Source organism: Nanorana parkeri, unplaced genomic scaffold (genome assembly GCF_000935625.1).
Source record: "Nanorana parkeri isolate BGI_ZX_2015 unplaced genomic scaffold, ASM93562v1 scaffold34, whole genome shotgun sequence".
Classification (NCBI taxonomy): domain Eukaryota; kingdom Metazoa; phylum Chordata; class Amphibia; order Anura; family Dicroglossidae; genus Nanorana; species Nanorana parkeri.
In genome coordinates, this window is record NW_017306302.1 from 296,097 (window position 1) to 314,181 (window position 18,085).

The following is an 18,085-nucleotide window of genomic DNA, read 5'->3' on the forward strand; positions in this document are numbered from 1 at the left end:
TTCCATTTCTTCTTTCATCACACCGCCCAGGTCCTAAAACATTACAAATTCTTTCCTGCTCTTTGAACCACGATCACAAAAATATTACATTAAGATAAGCACAATACTTTTACACAATATGGGAAGTGTAATACTTTTACACATTATTCATTTCACAAATACCAGTCACTAAAAAGTGATTAAAATCTTATTGCATAATGCAAGCAAGACCTCAACATCTAGAAAACTTTCTTTCTCCAAAGAGCACAGATATACTTTTAATACAAGAAACTCATTTTCCACCTATCTACAAACCTATATTTTTCCATATGTAGTACAGACAGTTCTATTGAAGGAACGCCCCAGACAAAACTAGAGGAGTTGCTATCCGCTTCCCCAGATCTTTTCCTTTCACTCCTATTAAGATGATTCCAGATCCTGACAGACATTATATACTGGTCAAAGGGTCTATGGAAGATTTTAATTACACTCATCTCCTGTTATACACCTAAGTATTTCCCGAGGTGTGCGGCACATACCAGTGCACACATCTGCACTTTGAGTGGTACACTGTTAAGCTGGCCACTCACTGGCTGACCATTCACTTCCCTCTGTATATTCCATTAAATATTGATAAAAATATATTTTAATACCTTGCTTTGTGTTGAAAGATGTATATTTTTATACTTTTTGAAAGATTTTTAGAAACATGGGAACTTACAAACATATTACGATCCACAGTTTACAGTGTGCTGGCATTATTCATCTATATCATACATCCTTGACTCAGCCAGGTGAAACAACGTGGCAAAGTACTAATAAGCATTAAGAAAATTGTAATTCATTGGGCAGGTATCATCACTGGGATGATATCATTCAGGACCCAGTGTATGAGGTATACCGTTGGAACCAAGGTGTTTCACAGGGATAATGATAGAAGGGAAAGAGGAGATTGGAGGGGGTGAAAGAAAGGGGGGCAGCTTGGGAGGAATGCAAAAAACACTGGGAGTAGAGTTCTGGGTTTAGAGACTCAGACTGCTGCAGCCAAAATCTAAGGGTAATAAGTGTTTCACCCAGGACAGGGTGATCAGATTTTATCAAATGTGGCCTGCAAGTCTGTTAATTCGGCTGTCATTTTCTCATTTAGTATCAATCTGTGGGTGATCAGGCAAGACCATCAAATGTGTTGAATGTGCCTGGCCCATTGCAGCCTCTAGAACATAGGGCAGATGCAGTTTGCCAGAATCTCGCTATCCATGTTGTTTCCAACACAAACATTGTGGTATTGGTTTCCCAGATCCTACTAGAATCTTCCACACTGATTGAGCTATTCAGCTCACATCCCCAATTAAAAATATATGGGGGTAGAGAGGAAAAACCTGACCCCAGGATGGAAGTGCAAAGAAGTGAAACCATGCCTGGTGAGTTGGGTTCTTTATGATACTTGTATTTAAATGGAGTTTGGGGGGTAGACTTGCATTGGCTGAATGTACTGTTTTTAAGATATATTTTTTAAGTTATAGATAACTACAAATTTCAGTATTTGGTAAGTGGGTTTTTTTTCTGAAGTTAGGTAATCTGTGTAAACGCGATCCTGGCCCAAACTCAAATGTTCTGTGGAGTTTCGCAGGCCAGGAGAAATAGTGAATAATTAGGAATGACTGTAAAGCTAGGTGTAGCTATACCAGGTCTCCAAAGAACTTACTGTTGTCCCACACTTTTAGAGAATGACCAATGATAGGTTATATAATTTGAGTCTCTACTTAGGCAAATTGTAAATTCTGATTGTATTAATTTTTTACTAGGAAGGCTACTAGAACAACCCAGAGGGATACTTCCTGTGTTGCATGGTATTTGTCAGATGCTAGGTAATATTTATTTATACCCTAGGGGAGTCCTCCCAAGAGCTTAGGCAAGTATAGTATCCAATTATGTAGTCTCAGCCTCCGTCCATCACTAATGAAATAATTAATTTCATCCTGAGTAGATCACAACAGACTCTGTCAGCAAGGAAGGGACTGCAAGACTATGAACATCATCCAGTCCGAAAGTTAGGCCTTGACTATAGTCTGACCTGCAAATTTTAAAGCAGACTGCATGGGACTACAGAAGCAGCATAGCAAAATCATTGCTGCAGTGGAAGAGAGCAGCACGAGATGCTGGATTGTTTTGAAGCGTGGCATGACAGCCATAACAGGGTGAGAATGGCAAAAGACTGTTGCAAAGGTTTAGGGGAACACAAATAGCATATGCCTCCAATCATCTACATGGTACATTCTTTTTGAAACCACCCCAGTCTAATTACACAATGGAAAATGGAGTACTGTTTCTATCAGTTCACTTCCTTGGGTTTCAGTGGTGGGAGAGTGGTGGCGGTTGAAGAGAGCAGTGTCCTTATTAGATGGTGGTTTGTTTTTTTTGTTGGGGACAGTGACATGTCAGCTATCATTGGGCTAGACTCGCAAAGGTCTAAAGGAATACAAATGGCATATAGCTCTTACCAACCACATGGTGTACATGCTTTTTGACACTACCCACTCTGATTACACAATGGAAAATAAAACATTGTCTCTATCCCTGTTTAAATGGTCATTGCAGTTTTATAGTCCGCAAGCACAGCTAGTAAAGACTGAAGAGAAGCAGGGAGGTCAAAGATCGTGTGTCCTGTCTAGTTGTGATATCTGGACCATCAAGACCAATTGAACAGAACTGCAAATCTCTGAACAGCAAAAACTAGTATGTTACATTTCCTAACTTTATTTATCTTTGTACAGCACCTTTGTACTTGAACATCCTGTGTACTAACGTCTTACTTGGTTACCAAATGTTCTATTTAAGTCAGAAGTCTCACTGGCATTCCTGAGAAGGTTTCCTGCATACGTTTCAATAACTGTTCCAGCTGCTCAAATAATTGGGCCAAGAGAAAGATTTATTAGGGCACGAGAATCTTCTGTAAGCTTAAGTGGCATTAAATTATACAATTGCTTCCTTAAGATAACATCACTTCTGCCAATGAGAATGAAAACTAGACAGTTACAGGCAAATACCGATAACTGTATGAGAACGGAAAAAGCACTGAAATTATTCCAAAGAAAAGGGAGCAGATGCATTCCTGACTCCCAAATGTCATTCAGGTACGGGAAAGAGCACTATGATGAGCAAGGCACAAAGAATCTTACCTGTTTCCTAAGAAAATTTAAAATGTTGGCCGGTTGTGTAGTAACTTCATCTTTGGATATTAAGATTGGCCCAAAACCTATGACATGGAAATAGCACAAGTGAGTTTGCAGCAATCTTTGGCTTTCAACAGGTGTTTGCACACAGACAACAATGAAGATCAGAAAAAGGGACTGTACATTCTGTACACCCACATGAACCTTAGACAGACCCCGGCAGAGGATTGGAAGGTGTCACTTTGTGCATGTAGAGAAGATGGTGTACTCTGGAGTTCTCTGATCAATTCCGCCCACCTGATCTCAGCAGTAACTACAGAAAAATAGTCAAACGAGGCGGTCTAGAGAGTTCTTTATTGAAACAAATAACTTCTCTTACTAGCTCATATTTTGGTCTGATTAAATATACCATTAAACATATTTTGGTATATCTGTTTGATAACCTATTGATCATGTCCGAAATTCAGAGATGTCCTGAGTCCTGTGCATACTACCTATTTATCTGAAGGATATTTATCTCACTCTACAGAACAATTAGTCCCTATGCTGTAGAGATGATGAGAATGGGCGAAATTCCGTGCAAGTGAAATCCACAAAAAAGGTATATAGTGTAATTTGACAAGAGGAAACTAGGAGCCATGTTCACTTCTGGCACATCAACATGCATTTTTTTGTACTCGAAGGGTCTTTAAAGGGGTTAAAACATGGCAAAAGTGAATGTTTTGCAGAAATGTACTCTCTCTCTCTCTATATACATACGTGTGTGTGTGTGTATTTATTTTTTTTTTTTCCCCCCTAACATACACTTTAAGAAAGTATTGTAACAAAAGCATTAGAAAAGCAGCCAGAGAAGTAGAATTTTCAGAGAGACAACTTAGTAATGGCAGCCTACACATTTCTCCAGTGACGGGTTTCCTTTCTTTACGTTACCTAGGTTTGAAGGCCAAGCCACTTTATAACACTGGCCTTCATACAGTATGAGGAGACTTTCATAAAAACTTTGTGTGGCCCCCAGCAACCAGACTCAATACCTTAATTTTCAGTCATTTTCCTACATAAATTTGAATAACGGTAGTCTGTTTAGAGAGAGTGAGTGTTGGGACTAAGAAATGTAGTGGGAAGATGTCATTAGTTTTGGCCATTTCTTCTTGACTCCCAGCATGAGTCCAGCCTTGTAGGCTCCTCTGACATCAGAAAACCATTTTGCCAATGGTATGAGCAAATCCCAGCAGAGAAAAATAACTCTTATGTTAAGAAAATATAAGAGCTACGTAAACAGAATTAAGAGATAATTTAGTGAACCAGTACCAGAATACCCATGTGGTTTAATCAGTGCATATGGCACATGGTCAAGATAATGTAAATGGCATTTGCTTCAAAAGTTAAAACTGGATGTTCTTTGTTTGAACACCAGACCTCTTGTATCTCAAAGAGGTTACACAATCCTCTCAAAGCTCCTATCACCTACAAAAACCACTGCTGCGCGTTCTTTTCTGAACAAGTAATGTCTATGTGACGGTGTGTAGGGATTTGTTATTATCTCACTCTATAATCTTACTCTAATGTTAACCAGAACATCTATAAGACTAGGACATATTTCTCCAATAAGTAACTTCTCTAGAACACAATTCCAGGGTTCAAACTGCTTCATGTGTTCTTCATTACTGTATATAAATAATTTTTTTGTCACATTATCAGAAGAAGCCAATCTTAAAACACTGCTTAGGATTTCTTCAATGCTAGTGGACCGAGGTACAAATCTTCAACATTTGTCTCTGGAAACATGAAGGCTAATCAGCTATTGTAGTCAAACATCTGCTCCAGCAATTAAAGCTTACTTCTCGCTTCATAGAAAAAGCAGCCGGTTTGTTTAAAATGACGTTCCATGCCAAACCGATGTTTGATGTAGCAGAAAGGAAAAGGCACCATTAACCCTACAGTAACTGGATGACATGTCGTTTGCTAATGAGCTGTGCATCATACACAATTGCCATGTTTTTCTTTCCCCTAAAACGTTTTCACCTGTCTTTTTAAAAAACATTTTCATCTCAGTACTGATGTCATACAGCAATCTCTGCCACTTTCTGTCTTACGTAAACGTACTCCGGCACCAGCTGTACCTTATTGGTCCAGTCCAGCTTCCTGAAATTGACAACAATGGGCCAATGCCTCTGCAATGTGTTTTTACAGTCAATTGTAGTCTACACTACAGGCAGGTGCTACAGGGTGACAACACAGGAGCACAATTGTGAAAAGGAATGTTGTCACCCTATAAAAGAAAGTGCCCTGAAAATCACAGGGCTAGGCTAGCATACATGGGTTTTGTTTTTTTTTAAATCAGATACTCAGTATGAACTTGTATAGAAACAAAAAAAAGGAGGGAAAGAACTGGCTACAAATGAGCCAGGTGCTTTTTAGGTGCCTCAAAAAAGCACAATTACCAAAATACTACTAAAAAGATTAGTTTATTTGTAACAAAGTTAAAACATATTGTGGCCTTGATAAACAGTTAACAGCAGATATGTGATGAACAACTATATACATATCAGGCTGTCATGCTGATCCAGGGTACCGGGAATCAACAGTTAGAGGCAAGTTCTTTTTCTTTTCTCAACTTTTCCATATCCAAGATATATTTACCATTTATATAACAATAACTCCATTCATATGATGGATTACAGGAACGTTCCTTGTGTGGTTACTGCAGGGGTCTTTCCTGATTAGGACAACCAAGATGTGGATTGCAACTTTCACTTCTCTCTCATTGGAGTACTAACATATATAAAAGGACAATTCTCTGATTTTTCTCTGCTCTCTTTGGGACTTTTTACATGGAAGCTGCTTCCTCGTACCGTATCTTATAGGAATTTAGTGGCGAGTGCTCTGACATGTCTACATGGATTTTAGATCAGATGGCTACTCACACATGAATATATCAATACATTTGTATGACATGACATATACAGTATGCACAGGGATACATGTGTTTTTCCAGCTCTAGCCCTCTCCCCCCCCATCTAGAGCCCACTTTTGGCCCTGTATTTGAGTGCATAGCAGTCTGAGGTAATACTTTCTATTTATCTACCTAAAATACTATTGTATCTTCATGTTGTTCTATGCAGGTCTATGGTTATATGTTGTATGTAAATAACGAGGCGATATATTGCTATGTAATGATTCCGGTTTGAAGTAATACAATGTAGCATACAAAAATTATGTGTATAAATTACTATATATAATCTGTTGAACCATAGACATCCATGAAAGGTTCCTGAAGAAGCTATTCCTTGTGAAACGCGTTAACCTTAAAAGGAAAACCTAGCATCTGTCCAGATCTGTGAATACTGGTTACAAGATATGCATATGGTTGTTCATCCCATATCTGCTATATGTTAACTGTTTATTATGGTCACAATATGTTTTTTAACAAGATGTTTTAACTTTGTTACAAATAAACAAATCTTTTTAATAGCATTTTGGTAATTGTGCTTTTTTGTGGCACCTAAAAAGTCCCTGGCTCCTTTGTAGCCAATTATTTTCCCCTTTTTTCATTTCTATACCGTTATTAGGGGTGTGGTGCCACCCATTAGGCTCACACCTCCTTTCCTTTGATGATTTGCTCAGTATGAACTTGTGTTCGTTGGTTGGGTTTTGCTTAAGTCCTTCGTACAAGTTACATACAAGTTAATTTGAAACATAGCAAATATATTAAAAGATACATTCATACTTCGCAATACTCCACGATCCCAATTAGATAAATGCCACAAAATTTGGTCCAAATGACTCATCACAGACAGTTTTTTGGGTGAGGCTTAACACAGTCAAAATTGCCCCAGGCAATGCAATTTTCAAATAATATGTGAAGCTCAGCTTCAAGAAGGAAGCAAGAAGAGACGGAAAGTGTGAACTCAATGGAATCCGCCTATCTTGTTACTCAAGAAGACAAAAAGAAAACATACACCTGTCAATTAATAGGACTTACCATAATAACCGCTTGCTAATTCCACATAAACCCATAAATACTGGAGGCATAACCATAAAGACTAAGAGCCATATCATACTGGAAATCCTGTAGCTGGGTAATCTACTCTCCTCCACTAGAGACATGTACCTGTCATACATCACACCGCAATATTTAAATACTACCAGTAAATTCTTCTTTCCCCTGACTTCACATACGACAGGTGTCTATGGGGGTCGTCTCTTTAATAAGACGATGCTCAGAAGGTAGATCCATGGAAGGCTATGGGGATCAACTGTGCAGGCCTGGCCAGCGCAAAGAAGAGTGTCTCTAGTCAGAAGGTGCTCAGAAAGTAGATCCATGGAAGTCTATGGGGATAAATCGTGCAGGCCTGGCCGGCGCAAATAAGATTTTATCAGTAGGATGGAAACACTGTGACATGCCAGAGGATGGTGGCAAGTATGCATTTGGGGCGGGTGGTTTACTTTACTTTGGGGTGGGAGAGCAAAAAGGGTATGTCCATTTGTTTAAAACTTATTCTCTAACCCAAACAATGCCTGATTATCGCAACAGTTGTTTGAATCCCTCACTTACCAAAATAGGGCCATGAAGAGGCAGACTATGAATCATCTACCAGTACAACATTGTTAATCAACTTGTGGCTTCAACTGAATGCTGTGTACAAACACTGCAGATTATGTATACAGATTACCTTGAAGACTTGCCCAGGTATAATCCACAGGGTTTAACTTCAGGGGAGCACCAACAAATCTTGCATAAGCCTGGAAAGTACACAGAAGTAAAAATGTAATATAGAAATAAGAAAATACATGAAAAGCGAATAACAACAACAAACCACAAGGAGCTGGCTGCAGTTTTCACATTTGTTATTACTATTACTTTAGGCTGTAACTGCACTGTTTATTGTATCGGGTAAAGATGAATGTAGTCACACAGAGATTTTTTAGATAACGAATAAGCTGCTCTGAAAATGTGATTATTGCGTATTTCAACTAAACAACATACCCTTGAACTGCTGTCTACTTGACACATATACAGAACAAGAGTATCTAACTGGCTATCCAGAACTGTAGAATAACTTAGCAGTGGGATGAGGGGGCAGGTGGGCAGACTGGTGGGGTGTCTCCTTGCTTCAAACCCCCAATACTCAAGCGTAGCTACCAACAGCTGGCTTTGCCCAAATCCAACCATCCCTCTGCTTTACTGCAGCTGCACACTCTTCTTTGCTCCCTATGATCGGCAAGCACAGATCAGATAATTGCTTGAATACTTACCATAATTTCCTTTCCTGATAATCCATAGCAACACACATATGGTGAATCTCCACCTTACAGGTCCACCAATATCTTCTAAAAACCTTTGTCCTACCACACCTCCCATACTTATAAATAGATTCAGACAGAGGGAGCAGGTTTGTATGCCATTATGGAAATGTACCGGGAAATAAAATTTAGTGTAAGCATTGAAACAATTTTTCCTGATGCCTTAATGGCAGCATACTTGTGGTTATAGACTACAGTGGATATAAAAGTCTACACACTCCTGTAAAAATGCCACGTTTTTCAGATGAAAAAAAAATATCAGACCAAGCTAAATCAGTTCAGAGTTTTCCCACCTTTAACGTGATCTATAAACTGTACAATTCAATTAAAAACAAACAAACTATTTAGTGAGGAAAAAAGTGATAGTGCGGCTGCATAAGTGTACACACCATCTTATAATTAGGGATGTGGCTGTGTTCAGAATTCACCAATCACAGTCAAACTGATGTTAAATAGTTGTCAGTACACATCTACCATCAATTAAAGTGACTTTGATTAAGCCCATATAAAGTTCAGCAGTTCTAGAAGGATTTTTCTGACATTTACTCCAGTTGCCTTCAAAGAGCTTACAAAAGATCATAGGGATCTTGTTGTTGGAATGTATCAGTTAGGAGAAGGGAACAAAAACATTTCCAAGTCATTAGATATACCATGAAACACAGTGAAGCCAGTCATCAACAAATGTAGAAAAAACGACAACAGTGAAATTACCAAGAACTGGACATTCCTCCAAAATTGATGAACAAACAAGCCAAAAACTGATCTGGGAGGCTGCCAAGAGGTCAAGAGCAACATTAAAAGGAGCTACAAGAATTTCTAGCAAGTACTGGTTATATATAACATGTGACAATAATCTCCCGTATTCTTCATATGTCTGGGCTGTGGGGGTAGGGTGTCAAGACGGAAGCCTTTTCCTACTAAGAAAATCATCCAAGCCCAGCTATATTTTGCAAAATTAGGATAAAATAATCTGCGCTCTTGGAAAGATAAGGCTAAAAAGTTAAAATACTAATCCTTAAGCTGCTGTGAATTGGAATATTTTGCAAAAGCCTACATCAAGTCTGACAAAAGCATGTAGGAAAATGTGTTATGGTCTGATGAAACCAAGATTGAACTTTTTGCCTATAATTTCAGAAAGTATGCTTGGCACAAAAACAACACTGTGCATCAACAAAATAAACCCCATTCCAACAATGAAGCATGGTGGTGGCAGCAATATGCTTTGGGGCCGTTTTCTCTTGGCTGTAACTGGGGCTTTAGTCAAGGTGGAGGGACTTATGAACAGTTCCAAATATTAGTTTTGTATAATTTTATTAATATTAATTTTGGTACAAAACCTTCAGGTCTCTGCTAAAAAGTTGTAGATAAAAGAGCAATTTCACCTTTCAGCACAACATCGACCCAAAGCATACCTCCAAATCAACAAAAGAATAGCTTCACCAGAAGAAGATCAAAGTTTTGTAATGGCCCAGCCAGAGCCGGGACATGAATTCAATTGAAAATCTGTGCGGTGAACTGAAGAGGCCTCTGCCCAGAAGATGCCCTTGCTATCTGACAGATATAGAGCGCTTTTGCAAGGAAGAGCAGACAAAGATTCCCAAGGCAAGATGTGCCATGCTGATAGACTCCCACCCCAAAAGGCTGAATGCTGTCATCAAATCAAAAGATGCTTCTACAAAGTATTAGTTAAGATTGTGCATATTTATGACTCCTGATCTACCCACAAGTCAAGACTCCTGATCTACCCACAAGTCAAGACTCCTGATCTACCCACAAGTCAAGACTCCTATTGTGTGTTGTGGTGTGCTGTGCATTATTTTGTCCATTCTGGGGGGCAATGCACCAGAGCAGACAGGTGTGAAGGGGCCCTAAGTGATTACTATAGTTATTTTCCATTCACAATATGAAATCTATGTGTGATATTATTTATAGAATAATATATTTATTAAATTAATGATTGTCATCTATGTAGTACAGTGGCTGGATCAGTATTTTCTAGGAAACAGCATCATCCGACTGTGTCATAAGGAATTTTGTGCTGCAATAGTTCTAAGTGATTTTTTTAAAGCTAATAATTATATGCACATCAATGCTGCCTCTACTTTGCATGGGTGACTGGTACACTTTAAAGCCTTGGTTCTCAACTGGTGGGTCGTGACCCAAAAGTGGGTCGCGACCCCGTGTTCAGTGGGTCGCCGCGAGCCTTCCTCTTTTCTAGGTGAAAGGCTCCTCAGCCTCCCACTAGCGCAGCAATGTCCGTTTTCGCGCTGAGCAGACATTAAGAATATGAAGCCTGGCACAGAGGTCAGCTTGAGGTGCAGTGGGCTGGAGCTATGGCCGAGAGGAAGCTGGAATGCCATGTGTTCCATTGCAGTGCAATGGGTCGCAACGTAATTACCAAGGACAAATGTGGGTCCTGAGGTTACGCAGTTTGAGAACCACTGCTTTAAAGGATGTAAGTCAAAAATCAGGAAGCAAGTTCCTGTCCGTGGCTTCTGATGTAAATCACGCTACCACTCAGCTCTCTATAAGCATTAAAAAGCCTTGTGTCACCATTCGCTTCCATAGGCAGGTGATAGTAACCACAGCAAAAGGTAAACATGTTTGCCAGGTCATTTCCCCAAGCCATACTGTAGATTACTTCAGCAAATATAAAGCCATATGTATCCTATGCATAGCAAAACTTAATAGGTCCCTAACACTTTACATGGATAGGGTCCAATCTAATCACATTTCTATGACACCTATTGTAGTAATGGAACATTTTCATTCAGGACACTAAATATACTATTGATTTTACACTCCTCATAAGGGCTTTCAATTGACCATCTTTGCTTAGTAAAGCTCAGAAAATCTAATACGAAAACACAGAAATTAAATTGTGAGCAAACATGTGAAGCAACTGCAATCAAAGCTGGAAGTGAGAATTTCCTAATAAGTTATAACGCATAGGAAGCTATTGAGACCCCAGGAGAAAAATGAAACACAAGTGGTGCAGTCTTATTTTGAATTATGCCTGGCCCATTCACATGGAGCACTGGATGGAAAAATGTGTAAGCTGAGGCCATCAAAATAATGAAAATAACATGTCAAAATAATGAGTAGGCCCAATAGAAAGCGGGTAATATGCACATCTCAACTTTATTGGTAAGAGTCCATCTTGGCTAAAAATGTCAGGTAGTGTTGGAGCTTTCCAGTAAACCCTGCCCCACACATTGGCCCATACCTATGTATGTGCAGGAGACAAGATGGGGCGATCAAGCTCCTGCACCATCAGGAAGTGTAGAAGCTTTGCCCATCAAAATGGCTTGCGAGTTGGCATTGGGGGGAAAGTTTGGGAGGCTTCTGCTGGAAGGCTCTAGGTGGCTGCATGTTATAACGGCAGCAGTTTGCCCCATGTACCCGTGACAGTGTCTCTTTAAGGAGATGATAATATGGCCAATATCTATGCACCCATACTCAATTTGGAAAGGTGCTTTGTACCCCTGTATATAGTGGAAGAGCTGAGATGTTGTAAAAGATGTTATGCTTTAAAGTTTTCCACAAAGGTATCTGTATACAGGCATTTCTATTGTCCTTGTCATGAGCAGAGATGAGCCTGGGCCTGCTCAAAACTGTGATGGCCACCCCCCTCCTCCTGGTTCAAATCAGTGGCAAAAAGGCACATGCCAGAAGGAGGGGGTGGCGGTCACAGTTTGATGTGAGCTTGGGCGAACTCAGGTGATCTGGGTTTACACCAAGCCCAGGCTCATCTCTACTCAAGACAAGCAAAACCAAAAGGAAAAGGTTCTCAGCCAAAAGGCTGTGGGCTTAGTAGGAAGGAGGGCTTTTGAGGCAAATATAGGACCTTCAGAGGCATATATAAAATTGTATAAAGTCACAACATTTTATTCAAAACATTAAAAAACATAAAAATGTACATTGGTGCTCAGCCAAGACCTATACAATATTATCGTCATATACGCATGTATGAAGATGATGGAGACAATTGTGGTCAAAAGAGTCCATAGATGGAATTAACAAATCACCAGTGTTGTAGAATATGCTTTAGGCGTTTCACCACCTCTGTGGCTTCCTTAGGAGGAACACATTCCAACAATGTGAGTTGATGTGACCATGTATATGAACATGGCACCAATTGTCATCCGAACAGAGTGAGCAAACATGATTAGAGGAGCCCAAGGTCCACAACGTTTGTCCCCAGTAGAGGGCCGAACAACAAGGAGAAGACTTCACAGATAGACAATGCTTGTAGATGTAACTGGCACTGCATGTGTGCTGGAGCTTCCCAGAAAGGTGACAAACATCTACTCAAGACAAGGACAATATCTATGCCTGTGTACAAACACCTTAGTTGAAAACTTTAAAGCATAACCCATCTTTTACAACACGTCAGCTCTTCCACTATATCCAGGCATACCAAGCACCTTTCCAAGTATAACCTATTACATCTGCATTTTCCCCTGTGCTTTGTAAGCTGCCATCACAACCACAGGCACTGCTCAGTTTACCTTCCAACTGTATGAAATCAGACTTTGATCACGACTTTCAAAAAAAAATTTAAATTGTTGTTGCCTGCAGAGAAAATGACAGCTAAAGAAAACTCTGATGCTAAATGGTAGTTATGGGCCAATGCACACAGTCCACAAGAAAGGCATTTTCAATGTAAAAAAGGCTTGGTTCTTAAATCAAAGTCTTACAGCTGACCGACTGAGTTCAGCAAACCCATCGAGCAGATACAAAAAAATTGGAAATTGGAATTTGAAAGTTTGAATCTGCCTATGGGACGATATAGACCATTATATGAAAACAACCTACATTTCATCATCACCAAGCTACAAGTATTGTGGCATCCAGCTATTTTTGTACATCTATAAAGTTCATAAATCAGAAAAAGCACTGACATCAGCACAATCATACAAGATGGTAATGGGAATACATAACGTGTTTTGGTATAGTTCCATTTCACCAGGATGTCTATGTTCTGTATATACGGCGGGATTTCCATCACAGAAACCATGCAGGATTACAGCTGTTGGCACCCAAAGTAACATCCATCTTCTAGGGTTCTGTCTTTTACACACATCATTCCTTTGTTTTACCAGCCCAAACCTGGATTATAAGATTGACAAAAGTCACATCTAACTAGACTTGTTTCACAACGCTGAAGATGTCCGATAGCTTATCCAGTTCCAATGAGTGTCAGAAATACCCCAGGATTTCTATCAACTTGGGCATGCATGTTGGGGTATGTTCCTGTCAAGGAACTGAGGAAGCTGCTGCTTGGATAAGCTGTGAAATATCTTTGCAAAATAAGTCCAATAGAATGGGACAAGCAACTATTAGCTGTACCGTGACCTGGATAAATGAGAACCCTCACAGACATATACAGGGAACAGCCACTGTCTTTCTACTGCCTACAGGCCTACTGTGCCCAATGATAACTTTTTATTAGGAACTCTAAAGCATTCTAATTTGTAGTCATAAAAGGATGCACATAGTCAAAAACAACACTTAGGTAGACTTTGACATTCAAGTGATAATTGATTAGTTTTACCAGGCCCAAACTCTATCAAGAAGACATTCTGCTCACCATTACACCACCAAGCTTGGACTAATAACATAAGGCACGTTGGATCTAAGGATTCATGTTGTGGATGACAAATTCTAAACCTGCCATCTGTTTTTCATGAGAAATGGAGGTTTATCAGACCAGGGTAAATTTTTCCAGTCTTCATGTGTCCAGTTTTGGTGAGCCTATGACTTTGCAGCCTTAGCTTTCTGTTCTTGGCTGACAGGAACACGATGTGGTCTTCTAAAGTTGTAGCAGATCCACCTCAAGGTTCACCATACTATGCATTTCGAGATTATTTTTTTTGCTCACCACTAGAGATGAGCCTGGGCTTGATGTGAACCCAGTTCGTCCGAGTTCATCCAAGCCAGCTCAAGACTCAGACTACAACTCCTCCCTCCTGTCCAATTAGTGGTGGTGGGGACATTCCCTGTCCCATTGTGACATATGCTTCAGGATGGGGAATTTGCCTCTCTGCAATTGATTGGGCCAGAAGAAAGGGGTGGCAGTCACAGTTTTCAGTGGGCTTGGTGAACTGGATTCACACCAAGTCCAGGCTCATCACTACTCACCACAGTCGTATATTAGTTATGCGACTTAGAGTAAACTGTCAACTAGTACTAGTCCTGCCATTCTTCTCTGACCTCTCTCATCAAGGAGGCAATTCCATCCGCAAAACTGACGCCCATTGGATTTTTGTTTTATTTTCACGCCATTCTGCGTAAATTCTAGAGAATTGTTGTGCAGGAAAAATCTCAGATCAGCAAGCACAAATATACTCAAACCCTCCCATCTGCCACCAACAATCACCGCGATTAATTTTTTTTAATGCTGATAACATTAACAGAAGCTCCTGGCCTGTCTTGGCATGGTTTTATCCATCGTGATGCTGCCACGTAAATGGCTGATTAGATAACTGCATGAATAAGCCAGGCCTACTTGTGTGACCTAATAAAGTGCTCACTTAGTTTGCATGTTTAAAGCTGAACTAAACAAAAACACACAAAACACCCTTGCAGTGACACTACCCCCACTCCAAGAGCTAAAGTGACACTAAACTCAGGAGTTAGATTTTAAAAATGTATTCAGGTACCTTAACTATTTACAAAAATGTATCTTATTTGTGTATCACTCAGCTGTAGATCCTCAAATCATCTCTGAATTGGTGGTGACACTGTCCTTCCTTCTGGAGGGGGGCTACTTTTGTTCCCCATTGTCCCTGTGTGTGTTGTAAAGTAGTCACTGCTCCAAGCTCGCTCCCGTGATGGACTACAATCTCAGTACAAATTGGTAAACGAAACATGAGATTGTAGTTCATCACGGGAATGAGCTTGGAGCAGTCACTACTAGTGATGGGCTCGGGCGTGTTCGCAGCTCCACAGCGTGCAGCACCAATCACAGGCACCGAGACATTTCCCGATCTCTGCAGCTGCGGACCGGGAACATGTCTCAGCACCTGTGATTGGCGCTGCGCGCTGTCAGCTTCCTGCCGGGCTCGGCACGTGGTGCTGCGAACACGCCCGATCCCATCACTAGTCACTACTTTACAACACACACAGGGACCATGGGGAACAAAAGTATTCACCCTCCAGAAGGAAGGACAGTGTCAGCACCAATTCAGAGGATACATTTAAGTTAATAGTTAGGGCTAGTTCACACCAACCCCAATTGGTGCCAGAACGCACTGGATTTTATTCCGGCCGGCTCACTTGGTTTTGGGATAGGGCATGGCTGGCCGCACCGAAACACGCACATTAGTGCCTGCGTTCCAGTTCGGTCAGAAAAAATGCTGCATGCACTATTTTTTCTGACCGCACCGGACTGTAAAACGCAGGCATTGCTGTGCCACGCGTCCCGATGCGGGTGATCGCACTGCAGCTGGAGGGAGTGGCCCCCATCCAGTCCCAAAACAAAGTGAGTTGTCAGGAATGAGATCTAGTGTGTTCCAGCACCAATTGGGCCGGAACACACTGGGGCTGCTGTGAACAAGCCATAACAAGGTACTGGAATGCATTTTTAATATTTAACTCTTGAGTTTAGTGTCACTTTAAATGCTTGTTAAAGGAGAACTATGGGGTAAGTGTTTTTCCCCATAGTTCTAAGGGTCACCGGAGGACATATACTAGCGTCCTCCTGTGACCCAAAGCTGAGTATATTGCAAGCTACAGCTCGCGGTATACTGAGAGCGCCGCAGCCGGGACGGATCCCGAAAATGCTGTGGAGATCCACCAAGCTGGCTGATTGACAGCTGGCTCTGCCCATCTAGAGGCAGAGCCAGCTGTACCCGCCCCCTCCCCATCCGCTCCTCCAGTCAGCACTAGAGGATTGGAGAGGGGAGGGGAATCCCTGTAGGGAGCCGTGACTGGGAGATGATCGAGAAGTGAGTGAGTGACGGTATGTGTTCGCTGAAACTGTCACACGTCGGCTCGAACTATGCGGTTGAGCGATTTTCACTCACATTATAGTTCTTTAAGTCTAGAAGTAATAAGGTGTCACACTTAGCTCATAACTCCCTCCATCTGTGTGACCGATCTTCCAAGCATCTTCTCTAAGGCGCTCTGGCTGGCACTCGCACGCTGATGTCATCACATACAACGCAGGGCCAATAGTCCTGCATTGTACATGAGGACAGCGAGGGACCGCCAACAGCCCTGAGCATCAGAAACAAGTGGAGGGCACTGAAGCCTACTAAAGGCCCAGAATAAGGTAAATATTGCATGCATTTAACCCTTGCATTGCATGGGGTGGGGGGTGGAAGCAGGCACTGCAAGCTTAGTGTTTTGTTGTGTAATTCCCAGAGTTCAGCTTTAACTAGCAAAGCCAGTGTAAGGAAGGCTGCACGTGACCATAGCAACGGTTGCCTAGTGAATCTTGTATTCATATTTATATTGTATTTATTGCAGGAATAATTCTTGCCACTGCTCTTTAGGTAAAGCCAATCATTGGCTGTCTGTATGAAGACAGCCTGCTGGTAAAAGGTAATTTCTAATACAATGCAATGATTGTGAGCCCAATAGAGGAAGGAGAGTGATTGCTCTCATTGTAAATATCACCGTCCTCTGCCCTGTATGTGACCTTGGGGTAATCACTTTCACTTTGTGCTCCCAGTTACTCTCTAAAGCTGGTTGGACAAGGATGGCTGAGTGCACATCACTAGCCGGGTACACCGATCACAGTGCCTGCACTGACCACATGCGTGCACCCTCCCAGCAGCATTGCTCCCGCGATCGCACCGCTCTTACCAGGACCACCAGGCTCTCTGGGTGTACGGAGGGCAGGCCCCAGTCTCCGCCCCAGAACCTCAGCTCCATGACACGAATCCCCGCGGCAAACCGGCTGCAGCAGCGGAATTTCCTGCGGAGACTCACAGCACGGCCATCCCTGGAAGGCGGAGCCCAGGATACCAACACGGAGAAGCAAGTGACAGCTGGCCCCGCCCACTACGGGGAAGCCGCCGGAATGAACGTCACACGAAGGATAACCACGCCCCTCTAGAGTGATAAGCCAACACACAGGGAACGCCCATGGTACCGCCCACTCCGCATCTGTAGGTTATGTACACTGACGTCACATGCGGCTGAAATGTCATTATCTGTGGGACTGCTCCACGTAGAGTGTAGCAGTGATTTCGGCCCAATTCACACTAAGCGTTTTATCGTGCGGATTTAATGCATGTCAATGGAGCTGTGCTCGTCGTTGTCACGCGCCGCGCGTACAGGGCCGTTTTTTGGCCGCGGATGTCGCGCGATTGTCTCAGCTCAATGCAAACATTTGTGCGATAAACCGCGCAATATTGAGCAAAATTACACTGAGCGGAAAGTCCCGTGATTTCTGCCACGATATCATGCATTTTTGCCACACGATATCGCGAGAAGTCGCCGGCCAATGATTTTCAATGGAGCTGTCTTAATGTACAGCTCCATGTCGCTCGTCACGGTCGCAAGTCACGCCTGCAGGACCCTTTTTCCCGCACATGACGCGCAAATTTCCTTTTTTTTTAATGCAGCCCGACGGTGAAGGTCACGCGATTGTGGCTGGAACGTCGCCCCAACCGTCG

The 18,085-nt window shown here is 41.8% G+C and overlaps 1 protein-coding gene across 1 annotated transcript in view; it reads right to left on the reverse strand.

Moving 5' to 3' along the window:
* The window catches only part of MTX3 (metaxin 3), a 37,682-nt gene extending 20,268 nt beyond the window's left edge, over positions 1-17,414 (reverse strand). Inside the window, exons 1-3 of the mRNA XM_018569221.1 lie at positions 17,271-17,414; positions 7,826-7,895; positions 3,159-3,235 (exon numbers count right to left, since the gene is read on the reverse strand). Of these exons, the coding sequence (XP_018424723.1) occupies positions 3,159-3,235; positions 7,826-7,895; positions 17,271-17,339 (216 nt within the window). The 5' untranslated portion in view covers positions 17,340-17,414. The remainder of the gene's footprint in view (positions 1-3,158; positions 3,236-7,825; positions 7,896-17,270) is intronic.
* Between the last annotated feature and the right edge of the window lie 671 nt (positions 17,415-18,085).